Source organism: Numida meleagris, chromosome 8 (assembly GCF_002078875.1).
Source record: "Numida meleagris isolate 19003 breed g44 Domestic line chromosome 8, NumMel1.0, whole genome shotgun sequence".
NCBI classification, from domain to species: Eukaryota; Metazoa; Chordata; class Aves; order Galliformes; family Numididae; genus Numida; species Numida meleagris.
The window spans coordinates 12971916-12995089 of NC_034416.1; the positions used below are offsets into that span (position 1 = coordinate 12971916).

Genomic DNA, 23174 nt, shown 5'->3' on the forward strand with positions numbered 1-23174 from the left:
GTACAAATGCAGAATAGCTACACTTGCTGCAAAGTTAATTAGCAGACAACAAAACCATGTGCAAGAAGTATCAAAGGTTTTAAAAACCGATCCAAAGTCACTTAAGTCACAAGAAGCCTTTACATTTTACTGTCTCACTGCCCAGATGGCACTACTGAAAAACAAAAACCAAAACCCAAACACAAGATAAGCACAGTTAAGTTTTTGAATACCTTGTTCTTGGACGTTGGTCATCTTCAGACTCACTGACTTCTTCACTAACTGCAGATTCATGAAACTCTGAGTCATTTGAATCATCGCTGCTCACTTAAAAAGTGAAGTAGGATTTCATGTTGAATATTATTGCAAAGTAAGCAAGCAACGTTACATATTTTCTAATTATACAACAAAGTGTTCAAGATCAACAAGCAGTGTAAAAGTTCACTTCTGGCTCTATGGGACTCATTTAGCATACTGAGAAGCAACAGCAATATAAGGGGGAACAGAGTAGAAACCTGAACCACATATGCACTGAGTCCTGATGGGTGGCATGTTTTGCCAACAAGACTTACATTCTTCTTGCGTTAACACATCTGTTAACACATCTGAATTTCACAAGCAAATGACAGACAGCATTATATTAGAAAGCTTCACATTTCAAAGATGAGTGAAAAGTGATGGGGAACTGAAGTCGACAGAACAAAAGATGATCTCCAGTTAAATAGAAGCTTTTGTTTCCAGTGTTTCAGATATAGTTTTATAATCACACTCCACAATTCATGCAAAAAGAACAATTTACTAACAACATATGCATTATATTGCTGTGTTTATGGGTTGAAGATCTTCAGGTAATGCAAGTATAAAAAGGACTCGAAAGACAATTGCAAATATATCTAAAACAGCAGCGTTAGGTAATATTTCCGTAACTACTTTTAGGAGTTAGTACTGGCATTTATAAGTAATTAAAATCAGCATGCTATTTTGCAACTTTTAAATTTAGTTCAACTTTGAACACAGTAGAAAGCTAAACTTTTATGAGCCACAAGACTTAGAAAAAGATTGTTCTACACACTTAGTGAAATGTAAGTTTAATAGTATAGGGCTAGAGTTTGTGAGGTGAAAGAAGTTGAACTGTTCTACTTGGGACTAATTCTTATGCTAAAGAATGCTGAGAATTAGTTTGGCTACATCTTATTTGCATACTGCCACTGTATTTACAACTACATTTTTGAGGGTGAAAAGAAACTCTTTCAGAAGAGCAACATTAGAAAGAGAAAAGTACATCTTCAGTATGCAACCTTACTTCCACTACCAGGAACCACTGTGAACATGTACAATGACCAGTGTGGCAGCAAGCATTCATTTTTACCATTCCTCAGCTCCTCTGTTCAAAACAATTAAGTGCTAGGAGTTGATATCCTTTGTTCTCACATGCAACAAAAAAAAGAAGAAAGCTAAGACAGGCATAATTTCATAGTGCCATCTACTGTTCAGCTAAAGCTTGCAACATTTAAACTCTAGCATGGAGAAGATGTTGATGACACGTGGGCCTATTAACAGTCCAAGGAAAAAGAGAAACTACATAAAGGGAAACACTAAGTTTTCACAAATTAGACTTACTGGGTTTCACTGCGGTATTTGAAATGAATATTCTAAGACTCAACAAGATTAATCCAATTCAGAGGATACAGTAGTGAAGGCAGATGTAACCTGCGGCAGTCGTTTATTTTAAATAGAACTGTTTATCAAACACAGAAAAAAGAGTTCTAGACTTAATACACAAGGAAGCTTACACTGAGATTTTAGAAGTACAGAGTTTCAGATCTATATTTTGACATGCTTTGGGCTTGTATTATAGAACTAAGTACTCTTTGTGACAAAAATGTTTGGATTATATACCTTTCCTTCTATTTCTGCGCTTCCCTTCTTTCGTTTCTTTAGGTTTCCCCTTCTTTTCTTCACCAGATTCTCCATCACTCACTGTCAGTTTGTGCCTCAGCAGTCTGTGTCTGTATCTGGGCTTCTTTGAGTCTTCTTCCTCTGAATTTGATTCAGAATTATCTTCCTTTTCATTCTCTTCTGTCAGAGGTAAGAAGAGTTAGTACAACATACACACTGGTAATTTTTTTTCTTAAATTTGATAAGAATTACAATCAGAATGCTTTTAGGCTAATTTCTGCACTATTCCAAAAAGATATCGGACAACATTCAGTTGTTCAAACATTAAAGTTTTTACATTGCCTGTACACTTGGACCATCTGCTGCAATGACTATAGCTGTTAGCTAAATTATTCCTTTGCATCTGCATGTCTTATTATTCTTCATAGGTTATTTCTCATAAAACCCTAGGACTTCTATATTAGCTACAAAATCAGAATACTCAAAAAAAAACAAAAAACAAAAACCAGCACTGTCAGAAGAGTACAAGAGATGACAGTCCTCATGATCGTGTCCTCTGTCCCTTTACTGACTAGCAACATCAAATTTGTTGTTGAAAATTGATGAAATTTTAATTATCATAATTTTTCTCAAGAGACCTCTGACACTGTGACAGGCACTACAGCACCACTTTATTTCCAGATGCATTTGGTGCTCACCATCGTCTCCTGCGTTTTCAGTTTGCTTTCCAGTTTTCTTTTTTCCTTCATCCGACTCTTCATCAGAAGATGCATCCTCATCAGAGGAAAGATTGGCTTTGATTTCTTCTAAAAGCATTTTCTTGGCAATTCTTTGAAGTAAAACAGAAAAAACTATGTATTCCATTGTTCAAACAAATCTATGAACGATAAATGTAAACCTATACCATTCAGAACTTCAAAAAAGGTTTGAAAGCTGAACAAAAAAAGGCATGATGAAAAGTTGTGATAAGACAAGGTATCAAAACAAAATCTCGAGTTAAATACATTGTGTTAACTTGCTTTTAGGAAGCAGATCTCTATCGTGCTTCTTAAAAGTTTCATACCTTACAGAGTAAGACTGCAGAGAGTTACAAAGTGTACAAGCAAATATTTTGTTTCATTCATGGTCTATCTGCTCTATTCTTCCCCATTCTTATCTCTTCTCATCTGTGCTGGGATAGGCACCTACACAAGGTCTAACTGTAACAAAGATACTAAAGACAGAATCTTAATTCTCAAATCATTTCCCCTCCCAAAATTTAGCATTCTTGATTAATTCAAACCAATGGGATGAAAGTGCCCTAATTTCCTGAGGCACACACAATACTGTTTACATAAATAGCAATAGTTTTAGAAGCAATGCATCACTGAATGCATGTTTCAATCGCAGAGAAAAAGGAGTGCTGTAACATGCATTAATTCACAGGTTTTAGAAAACCCCTACATCCACACAGTTTGTCTCCAACTGTGTTAGCACTCTAGGTGCCTGGGCCCACCCTACAGCAAAAGAGATGCTGCATTAATTGACGTAACACAGCACACCTCAAGATGAACTGCTAGTAAGTGCCTGGGGGGAAAAAAAACACGCTGAATCTCTCATACAACTACAAGCACTTGCCTTTAGCAACTACATAAAAAATACCACACGTACATATGTGTGCACGTGTGTGTGTCTATACAGAGATTTATCAAAGATTAAAAAATCTCTGATGAAAGAGATTTATCAAACATTATGGGACGATCTTCAAAAGAAAATTACCACCTTATTTCCACAAACCGCTCAGCTTCCCAGTTTCACCTCAGCACAATAATGTTTTCAGCTGATGTGCAAAAAGCTACTATGGAAAAATGGCTTCTTTACATGCTCTTGCAACGTAAAAAAAAAAAAAAAAACACCTTGTATGAATATATACATCCACGGGAAAGAATGAAATGATGTGTCAAACACATAGCAAAACAGTGGACTTATCTGAAAACTCCTACTTCCAGGAGAAAAAAAAGTCCTGAAAGAACGAAATCTTCCTCATATAAGTATTAGAATTATTATACTTCCCATTACATGATTATCAATATTAAATGAAAAGCTTCTTTTCCTAGGACAGATCTGGTCTGTCTTGCCTTCGGGGAGACTTAATGTATACTGCGTGCACAAAGTTCAGAATGGGGAAGTTGTGTTAGGTCAGAACAACCATTCAAAAACCACAGTCTAGGCTTCACTTGGAACTGGCACACAAATGACGATCTCTTAAAATACAGCTGCTTATGCATTAGAAAATTAAACTCGTTACATTTAGGTAGTACTAAAAAAAAGGTTTTAAAGAATATTTCATTTTGTAGCACATAGCAGATCTCTAAAACAACACAACTTTTCGGAAGGAATTTTCCCAAGGCATCTTTCCATACATGTCATACTGTTATTTTCTACTTTTAGAACAGTATTTTCCAGAAAGTTTTTAAAGCTAACGTATATTGTTATTAAAAGATGGAAGTAAAATGGTTTAGAAACAGAGTGAAGCCATTTAGGATAGCTCAACGAGTCACAAACCATCCACCATTCAAAACGTTCCTCCATGCCCCACTCTTTTTTTTTTTTTTTTTTGGAAGGAATGGCTTGCAAAGAAATTTTAAGAAGTTAATTAAAACCACAAAACATAAAGCTATTGGCGAGCATTTAGTTCTATGTATGTCAACAGATCACACTGTGAAGTCAATGAAAACTTACTGAAGTCCACAGATAAGTAACATTTCCTTCTAAAAGTGTTTGCATTACATAGGTCCTTCCAGAAGATTTGGAAAAGGGCCTTTTTTTTTCTTCTCCAAATAATCATCACATCATGTATAGCATCAGGAATAAGTAACCCACATAAGAAATTAAGATTATGTTTCTTCCATCTTTTAAACATTCGAAGGACTTTCTATTGAAACTGCCTGAAATACCACTGGTGGTTGGCTTTATTTTTTTAAAGCTTTTCGTGTAAACTAACGTTGAATCCTATTCCGGGAAACCCAGACAGCATCAGTTTAATCACTTGTCTTATTTAAAAAACAACAAGAATATCATCAGTTTTTTATTTTGGAAGAGAAAAAAGCAGTTAACAACAAAAAGAATTGCAAATTTTCCCAATTCAGTCCTCAAAGTACTGCCTACTAACACTGCCTTTGACTATATATCATACTCAATTGTATCAGCAAATAACAAAACTCCAGTGTGGATAATGATACTTACCTTTCACATAAGACACCTTTAAGAAGGTATTGATTTATTTTTAAACAAGATTGTCTGGTTTTTAACGAGAGAAGACAAGCATTTTTATTTGTTCTTCACTTTCATGAAATATTTAAGAAAAACCAAAACAGTGAACACATCATTCACCTAGAGAAAACCCCACATGTAAAATCTAGTACTCATAAACAACAGGAGCAGCTGTTTCCCTACTGACCATCATCATAACCGCCAACCAACTACACCTCTTCAGACTGGGTAAGCTTATTAGCTTCTAATTATTTAGTATAATGTTATAATTAATAAGTTGTTGCTTTTATATGTATTTTTAGCTAGGATAAAGATTCAACTACTTTGAATCAAAAGGAAATGGAACTGTTTGTTTAGTGACTACGTCTACATTCTCTTTCACGCTTTCTACTGGTATGACGTTGGGCAAAAAACGTAAGACATTGCTCAAACACGTAAAGAATTTACGATTCCTACTTTTAACGTAACCACAAATCCCATTAGAATTCAAGTGTAAGCAATATTAGAACCAGACAGATTAACTCTTGTTAATGTATCTGACAAGTGACCGATGTAGTGATTAGCTTACATGATCTAGAGCAAGCTCAGTACTGAACTCCTGAAACTTGTTTTAGAGTTAAAATATGCCACTCCCAAGTAAGCGAGCACATTTCTATTACAAGATGTAAAACCATCTAAAGTGACCAGGCTTCTAAGGGATGAAAACTGAATGTTCTTGATATAACATTTTAACATTTGCAGCAACATCAAACTGTAAGCACCAACAAAAACAGGTCACGATGGTGTGAAAATTCCTCCACTGCCATTCTCCCAGAGTAGAGCAAAAAGTACAACGCACCTACGTACTATCAAAAGGTAATATGTACTTGCATCAAGAATATAAAACACATTTTTTGTCAACTAGATTTTACAGTTGAACACTGCAAAAAGCTTTAAATAAGAAAAACACAGAGCTGTATGACCTCCAGCCCAGGACTTCAGGTAGTAAAGACTGCCTGCATTTCATTCATTTCTGCCATGCAGCTACCGTGACCTTGAGCACGTCGTGTTGCCCAGCCCCACTCCATCTTAAACATATCATAAGGTTTGGAAGAAGGACATCTTTCCAACTTTATACAGTGCCTTCAAGAATAGGGCTGTAATCTCAACCAGGACATATAAATGAACTCTACAGTAAAAGCATGTATGTATAATTTTCTATTAGTCAGGATTTAAACACACTACACCATGGTAAGAACAACACTGAAAATATACATTTATAAATGAATTGGTTACTATGTATTTTTCAATTTCTGTAAAGGAAAAAATGTTTTTAAAAGGAGGCAAATGGAAAGTTTCCCAGCAGCTGCTTATGAACAGCACAAGACTCCCTTAGGTAACCCTTCAGACATTTCAGCAAAAAATGGAAGAGTAGGTGCAGCCTCTCCTGACGTGGCGTTAAATCCACAAGATAATTTGCACCATTCTTGTTCATGAAATTTGAAGTGCCAATACGATGGACTCATTTATAGCTTGTCAAAAATCTTGATGAGCCAATGCTAACACTCCAATTTTCTTCTAAAATAATGGTTTAGGTATTACTTAACCACTGTGATGTACTAATACCAGTTAGATTACTGGAACTCACACGTAGTGTTCATAAATACCTACTAAGAATACATAGAAACAAAGTTGCCCAAAACAAGCCTATGAGGACAAAAAAGTAAGACATAGGTGGCTAATAAAAGTCACCTTTCTTCCAGTAACTTTCTAACATTACTGTGTTAAATGGGCTGCTGGTACGTTACTAAACATTTAGATCCAATTAAAACATATTTTGAGAGGTTAATGCTTGGATGGAACACCATATACGTCTTAAAAAAAGTCAAAATTGCCAAACATCTTCTAAATACTACACTGTGCTGAAACAGTCTTATTTTCAAGCTGTCAGAGTTGTATTAAATTAAATGCTTGGACAAGAAAAATGTTTTACAAAAATTTATTGCATCCATCAAATACTTAAAGGCATTCTGCATTAAATACACTATTTACTTCTTAATAAACAAAACTACTGCAAACATATTAAACAGTACCATTTAAAAGATCAGAAGGACCAATAATAGATAATTACACAACATAAAATGAAAGCATACAGCACTGTCTGTCATATTATGACCCACTTGGATATTGCATTTTGGCAAAAATTATTTCAAGACTAGTAATATTCATGTCATGCACATCCAAAGGTATGCAAATAACAGAACATCTAAACTAGAAACTTGCAAACATGAAAGCTCCCACACTACAAATACCCAGTAGTTACTATATCCCCTCTTTGGCCTGGAAGAAAATAGGCAACTTATCTGAATAGTAGGTGAACTATTTAAACACTTTGTGTTGAGTAAACAGAAAAACAAGCTTTCTAACTTCTCAAATTTGTTCCATCTTTTTTACATTTTATCTTTCTGATTTTGGTGCTAAGTGCAACACATGCTCAATGTAAAATTAGACTGCAGTTACCAGTTAACTTGTCTGAAGGTTGTTTATTGACACAACACCTCCCCATTTCATAAATATATATTCAGTATATTCCCTACATAAAAACTTCAACAAAGATTCAGCTTTAAAAGAAATTACAGAAACTGATTTTTAAAACCTAAATTGATATTTCTGATTTATTCGATATCAATTCAGTTAACCCTTAAACTAACAGTGAAGATCACTCAGTAACATTTGTACTGTGAGCACTGAACTTTGACAGTGTAGGCTTAGTTATCAACCAGAAACATTTAAGAAACAAACAAACAAAAAATCAAAACAGGACTGAAATTAATGCTCCTTAAAAAAAAAAAGCACTTGTATTACCAATGCTTACACGTTCTGCTTATGACCCTGTGCTGTCAAGACCCTAAAAAGCATCATTCTTTAAAATTAAATTTGATGACTGAAAACAGGCAAGAACTATATTGTCAGCAACATTTTGATGCCAAACCGAGGTGCGTAAAGGATATAAAGCAGTGTTTTCAAAATTTACTCCAGTCATACACCAGAACATACAACTCCGTGAAACAAGGATCCCGGATTCTAAACTAGTAAGGCTCAGAAGCAGAAAAAGACTCCGTCAGAAATTGTGCAAAGCTACAAAGCTGGTCCCACACGTTCTAAATGGCAAAAAAAATCAGTTTCTGAAATACTGTATAAAAATTAGTTGAACAAATCTTTAGTCTAACTACAATAACTTCAAAAAAGAAACTCCAGCTCACAGTTGAGCAATGCTTTATGTTGTGCATTCAGTTGTTAGGAAATGAAGCTTTTACATTTTCTAGTCAGCCTAATTTTGGTAACTACAACGGTATTGGTAAAATATGTCTTAATAAACTAACTGTATCTTACATAAATTTGCTTTTATTGAACTTGAGACTGAAACAATACATAAGCCACAAATCCGACAGTATTTATGCAAGACTTAAAACGTATAATTTAGATGCCTCCGATACCAGCTGCCCCTATGCACAGTCTTTGTAGAATCAGGGCTCAGCTAACACATCAGTGAGTTCGCTTACTCTTTCATGGATTAGAACTCAGTTTAATTAAAAGCTTGAAATATCTGTAATAGTGCTTTCTATACATTTTTTTCTCTTTACTGAGAAAACGTGTTTCAAATAAAAAAAGCAAATTATGCAACATTAAAAACCAAACAATATGTGAAGATTTCAGCACTGCATATTGCACAGATGCAAATTTTTACCTTCTGTTCATATTGTAACTAATCAAAATTCACATTTGTCAGAAGTAGATTTTTACCTGCCTGAATGAAACGCTTCTCACAATCCCCACATTTTCAATGTGAACATAAAATGGACAGTGGTGCAGTGCATTTATAACACACCCTATGCAAGGTGTGTTAGTTAACACTTCTAAATACTCTCTTTGCATTTCTGGATTTTGGCCTCTGTTCTCTGGCCCCTTGTTCAAACTTGCTGGAAGCCTGCGAGCGAGTCTTTACAAGGCAGGTAGTCCTGGTTTTTACAACCTGCTTGCTCTTCCGTTGCGCCGGTTTGCGCCCACGCCTAGGGTGTGTTATATAAACCTTTTTTAAGTCCTTATGGATGCAATCATACCTATTCTCAGGATCGTCATCATCATCATCTTCCTCCCCCTCCACTGGAACAGTCCTTGACTTAGTCTCTCCCTCATCTCCTGGGTGAAGAAGAGGAAACAAAAACAATGAAATGTAAAACCTGCAATAAATAACACAGTACAAGCGTCCCTGTCCATGGCAAAATGATGCCAAAATGATGATCTTTAAAGTGCCTTTCAACCCAAACCATTCTATGATTCTACGATCCAGAACTCCCATATAAAAATAACTTGTTAATACCACAACTTTTTTTTTTTTTTTTACAAACAAAAAAAAACAAAAACAATTACCTATCTGGATAATAGAAGTATTTTTAGTAATGGAAATACCTAGCTTTCCAAGCAATCCGTTTGTCCAGATTATCTTTGGTACCACACACAACTTGCCAGTTTCCTTACTATGTACACTGTGAAATTTGTTTTACACCAAAACATACAGACTGAATATTCACAGAATTTCACCTTTGAATTTTAAGAAGCTATCAGCTCGATTTCAGAAGCTCTGCCACGGAATTTGCATAAGCGAAAAAGGTCCAAACAACAGTAACAAAAAATCACTTCCTAAAATTCCAGGCTGCTCTGCAACCATTAAGACGTACTTGAGAACAATAATCCTTGCCTGTATTTGCTTTCAAAGTGTGATAGACAAGGCATGTACATTTGTTATGTATATGTGAAGACTTGTATTTTGAGAACATTGGCTACCCTTACAGCAAGTATCAAAACTCAGCTGTACAATACGGTTACTGTCTCAGATGGAAAGCCTATCAAAAGTAACAGCACAGGACAACTAAATGCAACACACAGCAGGGGAAGAATTGCACAGCATGACACGTGCCTGTAAGTTCCTCTGCACCTCCCTAACTGAATGGAGAGGAATTTAGATAGCAGACTGTTTCCAACACACTCCCAATCCCTCCCCCTTTCTCTTCTCTGACTCACATGTAAGTCAAATTTAGTCAGTAATACTAAGCTTCGGAAAAAAAGAGACCTTAACATTCTAATGAATTGATATCCCTCTGTTCATCATTTCCAAATTTTCTGCAGATCAAAATCAGGCTGCAAATGGCTTGCTCCCAGTTGTTTTTACATACACCTGTCCTGGAACTAGTACTAACCAGATGTTTGACAAAACAGTGTAAGAGATAATCACAGAAGTCCCTCACTTTCAGGCCTGGATAAAAAGAAACATCCTGCTGGTTACAATTGATTCTAAACCTTAACAACTTGAGCTTGTTCAAACACAGGAGAGACCCCTTTATTTACTTGCCTATTAAACCACAAGTAAACTGAAAGGAAGGGCAAGTTTGCCTCTTCTTCAAATCATATAACAAAGTTGCATTCTCATGGAAACATACAAAATAAAAGGTTGTAAGAGACCTCTGAATATTATCTACTCCAACTCCTCCTCAAATCAGAGCTAACTGCACAGTGAGATGAGTCTTCATTGGGCCTTGTCAAATTGTGAGCATTTCCGAGGTCAGGAATTCCAAAGATCAACAGGGCAACCAGTTCCAGGCAATGACCATCCTCAACAGAAACAATTTTCTCAGAGTATCTGATCAGAAATTTCCTTGCTGCCACTTCCATCCACAGTCACCCATCTCTTCATTGTGCACCTGGCTCAACCTTCTCAATACTCACCCATAAGGTAGTTAAGAAGACAGCAATTAAGATTCCCCAGCTTTAGCATTCTCTCTCCAGACTAAATCACCCAGTTCTCTCTCAGATTAACTCTACTATCAACTATTCCACCTCACCATCTTATTTTTCCCATTTGTGCACTGTTATCCCCCTATCTGATGCTCCACTGATGCCAAGAACTGTTGCATATGCGTTACTGTCAGAGTACAATCGATTGTGTATTGCTTTCGTAAAGAACAATTTGCATAATTCCCTCAGCAATGACATCACTGGAGAAGCATGTCTTTAGCTGTCAAGGAAGAAGCTTGCAGATCCCAGTATTATACGTACAGCAACTGAACTAAACCCACTTCATTGCAGGATCTTAAAAACAAACTTAGTACAAGGCTGTACGATGATATGCGAAGTAAGAAACTTATTTTCCAACTGTTATTTCTACAATTATGTAGAATAATTGTACAATAACTCATAATAACTCACATAATTATACAATAACTCATTAATCAAACTTTGCTTTCTTACAGGGCTATAAATCCAAAAGAAACTTTTGCAGCTGCTATGCTAACTTCACAGAACTAAACTGCAGGGAAAGCCCAGGAAGAGAAGGGTGGGCATCAAGTTGGTAGGGAAAAGAAAGAACAAGATGTTTTATGTACTTTTTCCCCCTCTCCTTAGAAATTACTGTCCTCACAAAAATCATCTCATTTTGCACTAAGAAGTAATACGTAGGAGGGTCTATCTACAATGGGTTTCTGGAAAAGCCAAAATACCACTGTCCCTTCTGCTGTCTTCACAAATACATTAACGTTTTATACAGAAAGTTTTCTGAAACAGCATTAGCAACAAGCAAATACAAAACAACTTCCCTGTCACAGCAATCAACAGCAAACAGATTTTTTTCTACTTGCAAATTCATTCCTTAAAGACATCTGTAGTGTCCGTTTAATGTGAAAACTACCCTTCCTTTTTAAGTTCTCTAAAACAAATCATCCAAATCCAGTAGTTCTGAACATATTTTAATTTCCTAAAGATATTAGGCATTGATGAAGGAACAATTTATCCTGAAAAAAATAAAATAGCAATAATAAATAAACCTGCTACGAAAACAGTAAGCGATGACACTTCTGTTAACTGACAACAGGTGCTTAAATGCTGCAAGGGTCTCATGAGGCACAATCTACATGACTTTTAAAATGTGTATTATAATGCCACAAGTTTTAGAGTCATCTCAACTGTAAAACCGTACGCTGATAAATTCATCTGAATTCTCAAGGGATCTACTTACTTAAAACTAGCTTCTGCTAACAGTACCAGAGCAGCCAAAGAGAATACATGGGCTTTTGAAAGCCACGTTGCAAGGAAACACCTGTTGCAATTACAGACTGTAACTACAGCTTCTTATGTCTCTCCATCTTTTACTCCAGAAATGATGAGCTATACAATAAACTGACATGGCTACTTCTTTACCAGTATTCAAAAACCCAACTGGCTACAAACTCATAAATGTATGATTACCTCCTACTGGATATTTTCACTTGTGGATTAATACAATGTTACCCAAATCTTACAAATGTCCTTCATTTATAGGTTAATAACAAGTGTAAATAAAAACATTTTGCACACCTGATGACTGACAAAATCCTGCACCAGCAGACAGTATTAGATTTTCAGTCACTGGCATAATTTTCTGCTCATCACTGCTTCCATCACCTGTTGAATTCTGCTCATCGTTTTCTTCCTTATCAGATGAGGATGAAGAAGAGACAATAACCTTTTTTGACATTTTCTTTTTCTCTGTTAAGTTACTCTTTTTATTTTCTTTCACTGATCCTTTTTTAATCTTTTTCTTATTGTCTTCGTAAGACTCCTCATCAGAAGAGGACGACTCATTCTGCTCTTTCTTGGTAATTTTCTTTTTGTGACTTATTTTTTTCTTTTCCTTCACTTCTGGCCGTTTTTTACTTCGCACAGCATCTTCAGAAGAACTCTCTTCTTTCAGGGGAGATTTGTCAGCATCAGAAGATAAATCAATCTGGACTCTTTTAGACACTCTCTCTCTTAAATTCCTCCTTTTCCTTTCTTTAACCGTTGTTTCATTTTTAGTCTTGTCACTTTCAGAAGAATTACAACTTCCTTTCTCTGGCGATGACTTTTCAACATCAGAAGAGGAATCTTGTTCTTTCTTGAAATTTTTCTGTTTCAAATTTTCTGATTTCTTCTCTTTGTTTTCTGATCTCTTTTTACTCTTGAATTTCTCTTTCGAAGAATCAAAACTGTGTTCCTTCTTCGCATATTTCTCAGTACTCTCTGAAGAAGAATCTTCTTGTGCTGCCGCCTTCTTCTTAAAATCCTTGTTTTTCTTGACTTCAGTTAGCTTAACACCTTTAGGACTACTCTCTTCTTTCTCCGGTGAAGACTTCTCAACATCAGAAGACTCATCAAGCTTACCCTTCAAAGCTTTTTCTTTTAAGTCTTTGTTTAGTTTTTCCTTAGCAACTGACCCCACGCTAACTTTTTTATCTTCAGGTGAATGATTAACCTCCTTCTCTGGAGATGACTTTTCAGCAGCATCATCTTCAGAAGATTTAGCTCTTTGTTTCTTCAGATTTACCTTCCTCTTACTGACTTTCTTCCTCTGCTCTTCTTCAGAAGAATCATAACTGTCTTCCTTTCGTGAGTATTTTTTCTTAGCTTTTTTTGCAGACTCAATTTTACTCAAATGTTTAATTTCTTTTTCTAACTCAGAATCATAGTTCGAAGAATCTGAATAGTCCTGTCGTTTCTTTTTTACAGTAGCAGAATTTTTAGCTGATTTGCCCCTTTTGGCATCTAAATCTGAACCAGAACTGGAACTTTTTCTTTTTCGTTTTCCATTTTCATCCACTACTGGTTGATCCTTCAGAACATTTGAAGTCTTCTGATCTTTTGCTGGTAATTCGCTATTGCTGTCAATATCTGAAGAACTGTGATTCATCATAGCTACTTCTTTAAGAACAGCTGGCATCTCATCAGAATCGGAACTATTATCTAATATAGCTGGCTTTTTTGATTTACAAAGTTTATTAGGCCTAGGACCATCAACTGTACTGTCAGAAGAGTTTCTTTTATCTTTTTTCCTCCTTGGCTGTTTTGATGATCTTCTCTTTCGTTTTTCATTACTTGTGTCATTGCTATCTTCTTCTGAATTTGATGTTAAAGGATTAACGTCCGTCTGGCGCCTCAGAGGCGTGGTCTTCACACGGGGTGATCTCCTGAGATCAGAATCCTCTGCAAGTGAGACTGTTTCATTCTCTGTGGAACGTTCACTGTCAGCATTACTATTTTGTTTTTCAGAATCACAGTTTTCTGTTCTAGCATCCTTACTTCCCTTTTCTAGACTGCTGTCTTGATCTTCAGATTTAACTGGAGACTCCGACAGGGATACAGGAGTCAATTTCACAATCAATTCCTTTGTTCCTTTAGCTGATGCTTTCAGTTTAGTTCCACCTTTGGTATCTTTCAAAGGAGTGGTCAATTTTATATTTGGATTCTCATGATCTGTTCCAGTATTCCCATTCCCTTGCTCATCTGCTGCAGTCTGAATTTCCATAGCAGATTCTAGAGTCTCAAAAATATCTTCAGGAACAGAAGAGGGAACAGACACTATATCCATGTCTAAAGCCTCTGTACTATTAGGTTCATACTGAGGTTCTTCATTTGTGCCAGACCTTTTATCTTCACCACTTGTACGTTTGCTATCTTTTTTTTCTGTTGTTGGAACATCTTGATCCATTGGCTCATTGTCAGGCTGTTCTGATACAACTTTCTTCTGCTTCTTTACAGTGGCATCCTCTTTTAATGCCACATGCTCCTTTCCTTCATCTTTCTTCACCTCATTTTTTTCTGATCTAACATCAGTTTTTTTCTCTTTGGTATTTTTCTCTTTGATTTTAACATCCAAAGCTTGAATCTCCAGGTTCAGACCTTCTTCTAGTGCCAGATGAGCTTTTTTGATGTCACCCAGCACAGATTTAAAAGCTTTTAGCTGACGAAGTTGCACAGCTGGGCTTACTTCTGAATTTTCTGCAGCCTTTTTCAAAAAGCTCACAAAGCTGGAATTCATATTTGCTGTAGTCTCAACCAGTTTTTTTGTTTTCTTAAGCATGTCCTTTGGCACCATTAGTGCTTTATAAGAATATGTTAGTGAACCTGAATATGAATCATCTAGTTTTTTTTCTTCACCATTACAGTTTGAGCTATTTCTCTTTGGAGAAAATTTGACTGTATTGTCATATATTTTACTTTTTTCACTTTCAACTTTGGTCTTTTTTTTGTTTTGTTGCAGTAATTGTTCTAAATTTTCAAAAACGCTGTCACACGCGGTGACCAAGTCCAATAGAGGCTCTGGATGGCAGCTATAGCAGTGCCACTGGTTATTTTCATCCAGTATAGTTGATAGCTCCTTTCGACCCAGGTTGCGCAAAATGCACTTTTTACAGAAGGCGTTATGGCAAAAGTCACAGCAAATCAGATTTCCACCTTCAGCACACCACCTGAAACAAGACATAAGAAATATAAGTCTTATCTCCGTATAATCAAGGTGACAAGCTTGAGAAGTTTCCAGACTTTTCACTGATGATGAATCTACTTTTTAAAAATTCAAATGATAAACATTATGAAAAGCATGACTGAAAAGCACTCCATTGAATTACAAAGCCAGAACATCAAGCCATTTGATTAACAGTTCAAAAAGCTGAAAAGGCCAGTAATAGCCGAACAGTTTCAGCAACAATCTTAATCAAAGTAATTAAACTTGGTTTTCCATGTTCTGCCTGAGACTTACTTTTTCAGTTTGTTTTCAAGCAAAATAATCCGCTTCAGTCTTTCTAGCTTTAATTGGTGTATTACTAGTGCATGCACAAAGGAAAAAAAAATCACCTACATTTAGGTTCCATGGTCTTTGATGAAGACCTGAAAAGTGACTTGATAAGCAAGCGCATGGGCAGCACAAACTACAGAATTTTGACTGGGTTACACATTTAGATATTTGACAGGTGGACAGAGAAGAACTTCAGTATTTCAGAAGTGGGAGATACATCTGGAAAAGTAAGTTACTGTGACTCACAAGGTTTAGACTGTCAGATTCTACCCCCATCTTTGAATTAAAATATTTGCATGGTAGCATGCGTTTTAAAAATTTAATGTCTTGCAAGTGTTTACTACTAGATTTCTTTACAAAATGTTTTCCTGTTAATTATTTAAAATAACAATAAAATATTTACAAAAACCCACTGACTGAGCAATTCCTCATAAAAAAAAACGATTATTGATTGAGCTCTTTTGTACTGGTCTTTATCTGTCAATTTCATTAATGCAAGAGAGAGAAAACAGAAGACCTGTAGGTGTTTATTAATTTTCAATACACTTACCTACACTGTTCATCCATTCCATCTGAATCACGGCTAATGTCATCGCTCATGTAATACCTGTAGCATGTCTGTAAATAAAGACATAGAACAATTTTTTTATTATGTTTCAAATGGATTTCAGTAATTTATATAATTTCAACGCATACCAGAAGCATTAAAAGCATCATTGGAAAGGTACTCAGTATTCTAATCTTTTAACGTTCATTATTAATCAAAAAAATATTTTCTTAGATACAACAGGTCTTAAATCATGACTTCTTATTCAGACAGCTTAAGGTTATTTGAAAATTAAATAACAGCTTCTGTTTAATGGCTGCGTATTTGCAGATTCTAGAACATCAACTGAATGTCTTCAATCTAGAAAAGTGTTTTCTGCCAGTTTTCTAGGAACATCAATACCACAGTAAGAAAGAAAATTGCATCTCCCCAACACAATCCTACACAGTTTTCGGCTCCCTGTTCTTTATGTTTGCTACTGATACCATAAAATTTTAAACAGAAACGTCTTCAGTGTTCATCCTGATGTTAACATCCAAGTAATTCAATTTCCAGGTGCAGCCTAAGTATTTTCATTGAAAAACTGGAAACTGTAGGAAAGTAATATGCACATCTAGCAGTAGCAGTGGCTTCAGCTGCTGAAGCCTTCGAACTAAATTTTGATGTTTCTTTCCAGTCATCAGTAAAGAAAATTCTCCTGAACTTGAAGCTCTGCTTTGCATATGGATTAATACAAGCTATCAGCTAAAATTTGCCCTTGTTTCCTGTGAACCGGTGAACTTAGAATTCAGAAGAGATGTCAGTAACTGAACTCCTGAACTTAAAGTGATGACGTCTCTTCATATGGAATGTTAAACATCCATCCAATCAAATACAAAAAAAAAAGCCCACAATAAAAGCTGATGTTTAGAATCTTGACAAAATATTTGAAGTCAAAGGAAAACAGTTTCTGAAGAAAGACTGAAAAGTATAGAGCTGTTTATCCAAACAGCAAGAAAGAAGACATGGAATACACAAAACATACAGGTAAGGGACTTCCATTACTCTCTCACATTAACATACAGTCACGTTCAATTAAGTAAAGATACAGAAAAATGGTGGGAAACAGTACGTGATATAATTAACTTGCAGACTTAACAGTCAAGAGCTGTTATGGAACCTAACACCTTAAACAAATTTCGAAAATGAACTGGATACTTGTATGTATCAAATGAACACGTACCATTAGATATCAAGGATTTTCAAATCTTGGAACAAGAGCTAGGACTCTAATGGAGACTGAAAGTGGTCACTCAGTAAGCTTATTTTTCTAAGTATGTTTTATAGCAAGAAACAAGACGGAATTAATAGAAGAAATGAGCCAGAACATTAGACTATATGGACATCTCTGAGATAGTATGTCAGCTGAATACGTACCATTAACTAGGATGCGCAGAAGAAGCACAAAGAGGGAAACAAAGGGGAAAGCTAAACGTGCGTTGTAAAACAAATCTCTACCTCTGTATCTTTGAGACTACCTATAAATACAGAATCTCTGAAGACAGAGATTCATATCTCTACACCTCCTTGACAATGTAGAGTTTTCCACAACAGGAGGTAGAGACATTTCCTTCCTACCCTGTTCCCTGTCTCTTCCATTAATGGCATCTTACAACTTAACTGAAGCCACGATAAACTGTGTAACTGAAGAACCAGATGCTGTTTTAGGACTACGGACTCGACCATTATTACAGAGGTTGCCATCAACTGCCAGTCCTGGATCTGTTCAAAACTGAAACTGAGATGAATTAAAGTTATCTTTCCACATCTTACTCTAACACTGTTCTCCACATAGCGCTTTACGAGGAGATCCAGAATTGAATCTATTCCTGTAATAATGTTACAGATAGGCAGAAATTTTAGATAGACTGTTTAACATCAAGAATTCACTGATAGTACAGTCTTAAAACTGAAAAAATGTATTATACAATAAGTTTAACTGGACTATACGAAAAACAGGAATTTAATTTTTAAGCTGTATTTACTTTTTCATTTTCCACTTCTAGTTTCCTTAAATGTAGCAATCAATGACTGAAAAGTCTATAACCTAAAAGTTTATAAGCTAAAAAGCAAGAACTAATCCCACAGAAATCCCACCCAAATCAACTAATACAACATTTCAGACAAAAACAAACAACACAAACTGTAGAACTGTTTACCACATACCTTACAAATAAGAACTTTCAATGTAGGATGTCTATAGATTGAATCCTTTTGAAAATGGTTCACCTGTTGCCCACAAGCTGTACAGCTTACAATTCCATGCAGTCCTTCCTCTATAGAGAGGATTATAAACCACACGTTATTTTTTTTTCATTTTGATGTCTTCTTAAAACAAAATCTGTATATATCTATTTCATTTTCTTACAGTATTTTGGCCTGTTAGGTTCTTTAACACCTGTCATTAGAGAGATCTTTCTGTACCACTCACCATTTAAAGATGGAAAGAATTTTCCTCTAGATTTTATACTTCTAATACTTGGCTCCAAAATGATTTTTTTTCATTTGGGAGATTTAATAGGAATTAACTGGTCATCTACTGAGAATACACTTACATACACAAGTCATCACTAAAAAGCTTTCAAATGAACCCTGATATTCTGTACATCTTTCCTCTTTAAATCTTAGTTCATAAAGTAATATTTAAATTAATGTTTTTATTATGCTGATTCTTTCACATACAGTTTTCGTTTCTCAACAAAAAAATATGGAAAATCATTGTATAAATGAAATGCTTATAAATACTGTCTGAAATACACTTCTTCACTTTTTGTTCCCTTCTTGATTTTTTAAGTTACAGTTTTTGTATAACACGTGTTCTCACCATGTTGCTGACTCCTCCAATAGTTTGTGCACTACTCTGATGCTGTACCTACATTTAGTTACGAATGCATCTCTTGATGTTAATCCCCCCCATTCATTTTCAAAGGTGGTGAATTCAGGACTGGAAGGCTTGCTACCTGCCAATCTTTTAAACCAACTAACTAGTACTACTGAGACACTTTTCAACAGGAGTAATGCTTCCAACGAAAAGGAAAATCATTTCAGACAGTTCATACACTAAATCTATAGGCTGTCAAAAACTTATCTGGGGATCAAACAGACCAATGTTTGACACAGGCTTGCTTAACTGTAACTTGCTCTTTGCTGTCACATACAGTAAGTAATACGAGGAAATTAACTCTCAAATAGTTAACGGTTGTAGTCTCAGTAAAGGCCATACACTAAAAAATAACTACTCCTGAATTAGAACCATTTACCAACACCACAATATTAAGAACTGAGTGAAAATAGGCAAAACACAACACAAGCTACTACCTAGTTGCTACTGAAATGCAATTTCAAATCAACTAAAGTCCAGTAAGGGCTAATACGCTGTTACAATGCAATGAAAATACCAGGTCTGAAATTGTGAATTCAGAGTTTGTTCTTTTCAAATGCAATACATGCAGTCATGCATGTACTGCAGAGCTTGTAGATCCGCAAAGCACCCCTTACAACCTCAAAAGCTGAAGTGCCTCTGTTTCAAATGCTGCCAGCAAATCTGAAATACTTACATGCGTCATATTGTACTACTCAGAAAAGAATATCACCTTATTTTATACCAAGCAGCATATAAGTCTACTCAAACTTTTTTTTAAATACAGCAGTCCTTAAATGGATCTAAGACACTGAGGGGGAACAAGCTATTTGTTGTCAACTCCCAAGCCATTTCCAGCTTCTCTGAGGGGAAACACTTCTGCACCACTTCCTAAAATCTGCAAGTTGGCACCAGAAAAAAGAAGCTATTCATGAAGCAAACCTTTGTAAATCATATTACTACTACAAAAGATAAAGGTCTGAAGAAATTAAGTAACAACTAATCCATTAGTACTGAGAAAATACTTAAGAACATCCCTCACTATGAGCTTGTTAGTAAAGATACAATCACAACCACTCTGCAGACAGGAAACTTGAAAGTACGGACTGGCACAATGCCTTATAGTACTGGCTAAGGTCATCTGGATGCTAGAAAGGCAGGACAGTTCCATTACTACTACTGTTTCTAATACAAACTACACCTGCCACTCCCAATGAAAATGTGAAGATGCAACCTGCACAGAAAAAGATGCACTGGCTTTTAAAAATATATATTTTATTATTTACTTGTACTGTGCATAGAATTCTGGGTATCAAGTAACTGGGACTCCATGCTTACCTGCTTAAATCAGGAACACTTAGTCTTGAATGAGCACAGGCCAAGCATCTCATTCTAGCAGCAAGAGAAGGGTAGAGGGCTACTTCATGTAACTAGACCTAGTGCGCGCAGCAAGTGTAGAATAAATGAATCTGTGCTACCTTTTCTGTGGTGTTACAAACCAAAACTGTTGGGACACATTCCTAATCCAGCTGCTCTTGAGGCAGACTGCAGTCAGGACCCTTTCCTGTCTACCATTCCTGCTCTGGAAATGGGGCTAACACAGCAGCAGGCAGTACCTACCCCAATTTCTTGAAAGTATACAGGAGCTTAACAGTCAGACAAAGATTTACCAGTAATGGCACAAATACAGCTAAGCTTGACTTCAATAAAGGCACGGTCTAAGCAAACACTTGATATTCTTTCCAAAACCATTACCTTCTGCAAGGCACTAGCACAATTAACTAGTCCAGATACACAAAGGAATGGCCTCAAATTCTCTAGGGATGGAAAAAAAAAGCTGGGAGTGCAGGTCATATGAATTGTCCTGAGGATGCACACGCAGACCACAAAGCTCAAGCAAAACAGTCCTATCCAATATTATAGCCCTGAAGATTTCAGTTGGACCTCTTGTAAAATTGCTGTCAATGCGAATGTATAAAGTATTCCTCTATGCCGAATAGGATGTTTTCTATTCATATAACTGAACTAACTTTCAAAGATCAATGATTTAGAGATAAGGTCAATGCTCAAAATGTGATTAAACATATGCAGAAGCCCCTACACATGGACAAGCACATTTCCTCACAGTTGTCTTTTACTTCACTTCATCCACAGATAAATAGCACTTACGAAATCATAACGAATTTAAAAGAGAGCAAGTATTTCAAATAACACAACAGGAAGAACAAATAGCATGTAAAAGAGCTGTTCACCTGAATATTCTGGGTACTGCTGCTGGTGTGTGAACTAAAGGCTCTTTAGTGGCTAGTTTACATGTCATTCCCTCCATCTAAGTTTTGAAAATATATGAGAGAGAGAGGAATTGCTACTATCATCACTACCTACATAACATCTCAATTTTAGCAGAGGCTATAAAAAACCAAGCTGGTAAAGCAGTTTTTCAAAGATAATCCTTAAAAGGGCACTACTAAATGGGAATTTCCCACAAGTTTAAAAAAATTTTTTAAAACCTTTGGATTCCATCATAGGTTTGAGCTTTCTTGTCAGATCACTGACAGGTAGTTTTGTCTAGATGTGTCCCTCCTCAAATATGATCATTTTCTTGGAGAGTCAGTGAGTGTTCCCTTACCAGTGGTATTCCAATGCAATTCCTTAAAAAAAAGGAATACTCGTAACATCTGTTTCCAAGTAAGCAACAGTTCTGAATACAAAGCAAGGGTCCATATGGAGTACCTAATGATGCATCCTATAGCTACTGAAAGTAAGAGGTTTAATGAGAACTGATCTTAGCTTTCACTGCTGCATTGCAGGGGCAGCAGTGGAGGCTAATGTCAGCCAGCTATTATCCTTTAATGAACAAAAAGCCAGAAGAGTGGAGGTATTTTGAGGATAATTTATTAGAAATATGAACAATTTTTAGATGTACCAAATGTGGTCATAAGCAGCAATTTAAACCCGCTTCAATAAATGTTTTAAATTGTATTTACCTCCACGCTTTTTGGGAGCTTCAGGTTTCATTTTAACGGTATTTCTGCTTCTAAATTCAGGCCCTTTAAAATCATCTTTGTCTTCATTCAGCACTGGCTCAGGCTGTACAACCACTGTACCTAGAATAATTTCATTTAGAAATTGGAAACCATTACACATCCAAAGTGCAAGAGTCCTTTTTAAATAAATGTCAACATAGTATCTTGAAAAAAAAGTGCAATTTGTTGACTAATACTCAAATTTCTGAATGTACAGGTGTTCACAGCACAAAAAAAGGAAATAATAAAAAACAAAAAAACACCACACACTTCAAGCTGTGTCCATTTTGCAGTTGTAGGACAAAAACCAAAGAGTGAACAGGCTATGAGAAGTAAATACTGCGCTCTCTATCCTGATGTGATACGTGCAGAGGAGAATTATCACACTGCTGGGAACGCATTTCCAGCACAATGCTGCAACTAAAGGACTTTGGTTAGGTCACTTAAATGTATCAGAAGCCTTGAAGTAATTACTCTTCTCTCTCTCTCTATTTCCCCTTCTATCCAGTTTCCCTCATCTTATTTCAGTATGAAATAGAAGAGAATCTTTTTTCTTTAGTAAAATTCAGAAAAATCTATTTTTATGTAAAGAACAATACTAACCAAAATTACATGAATTAAAAAACATCTTTCCTACTTTGAGCTCAGTTTTAACGCTCTCATTACAAGGACACTGGAAATAACATTCTGAAAAAAAATACTTTAAGGACTGCTTCTCATGAAGTAAAAAGCAGCAGTCTCTCCAAGGATTCCTGTAACTTCAGATGTAAGAAATGGATGAGATTAACCAAAATCCCACTACAGTTAAAGAAAGTAGGATGAAGGTTTATAATAATGACTATTTTAAAGGGCGCTTAAAAATAATGACTTCCCCCCCAACATTTAGCCTCACTGCCGTTGATCTATTTCTCAATGAACTCCAAATGCAGAAGAGTAAAAGAAATAAAAACA

The 23174-nt window shown here is 35.8% G+C and overlaps 1 protein-coding gene across 6 annotated transcripts in view; it reads right to left on the minus strand.

Moving 5' to 3' along the window:
- The window catches only part of ATRX (ATRX, chromatin remodeler), a 79139-nt gene that overhangs the window by 40432 nt on the left and 15533 nt on the right, over positions 1-23174 (minus strand). For 3 of the 6 annotated variants that reach the window (XM_021405658.1, XM_021405660.1, XM_021405662.1), the window contains exons 6-13: positions 22185-22304; positions 18504-18613; positions 16302-16369; positions 12517-15425; positions 9231-9309; positions 2577-2707; positions 1879-2058; positions 213-306 (exon numbers count right to left, since the gene is read on the minus strand). In XM_021405658.1, the coding sequence (XP_021261333.1) occupies positions 213-306; positions 1879-2058; positions 2577-2707; positions 9231-9309; positions 12517-15425; positions 16302-16369; positions 18504-18613; positions 22185-22304 (3691 nt within the window). The remainder of the gene's footprint in view (positions 1-212; positions 307-1878; positions 2059-2576; positions 2708-9230; positions 9310-12516; positions 15426-16301; positions 16370-18503; positions 18614-22184; positions 22305-23174) is intronic. The other 3 variants (XM_021405659.1, XM_021405663.1, XM_021405661.1) reach the window with 3 other exon arrangements.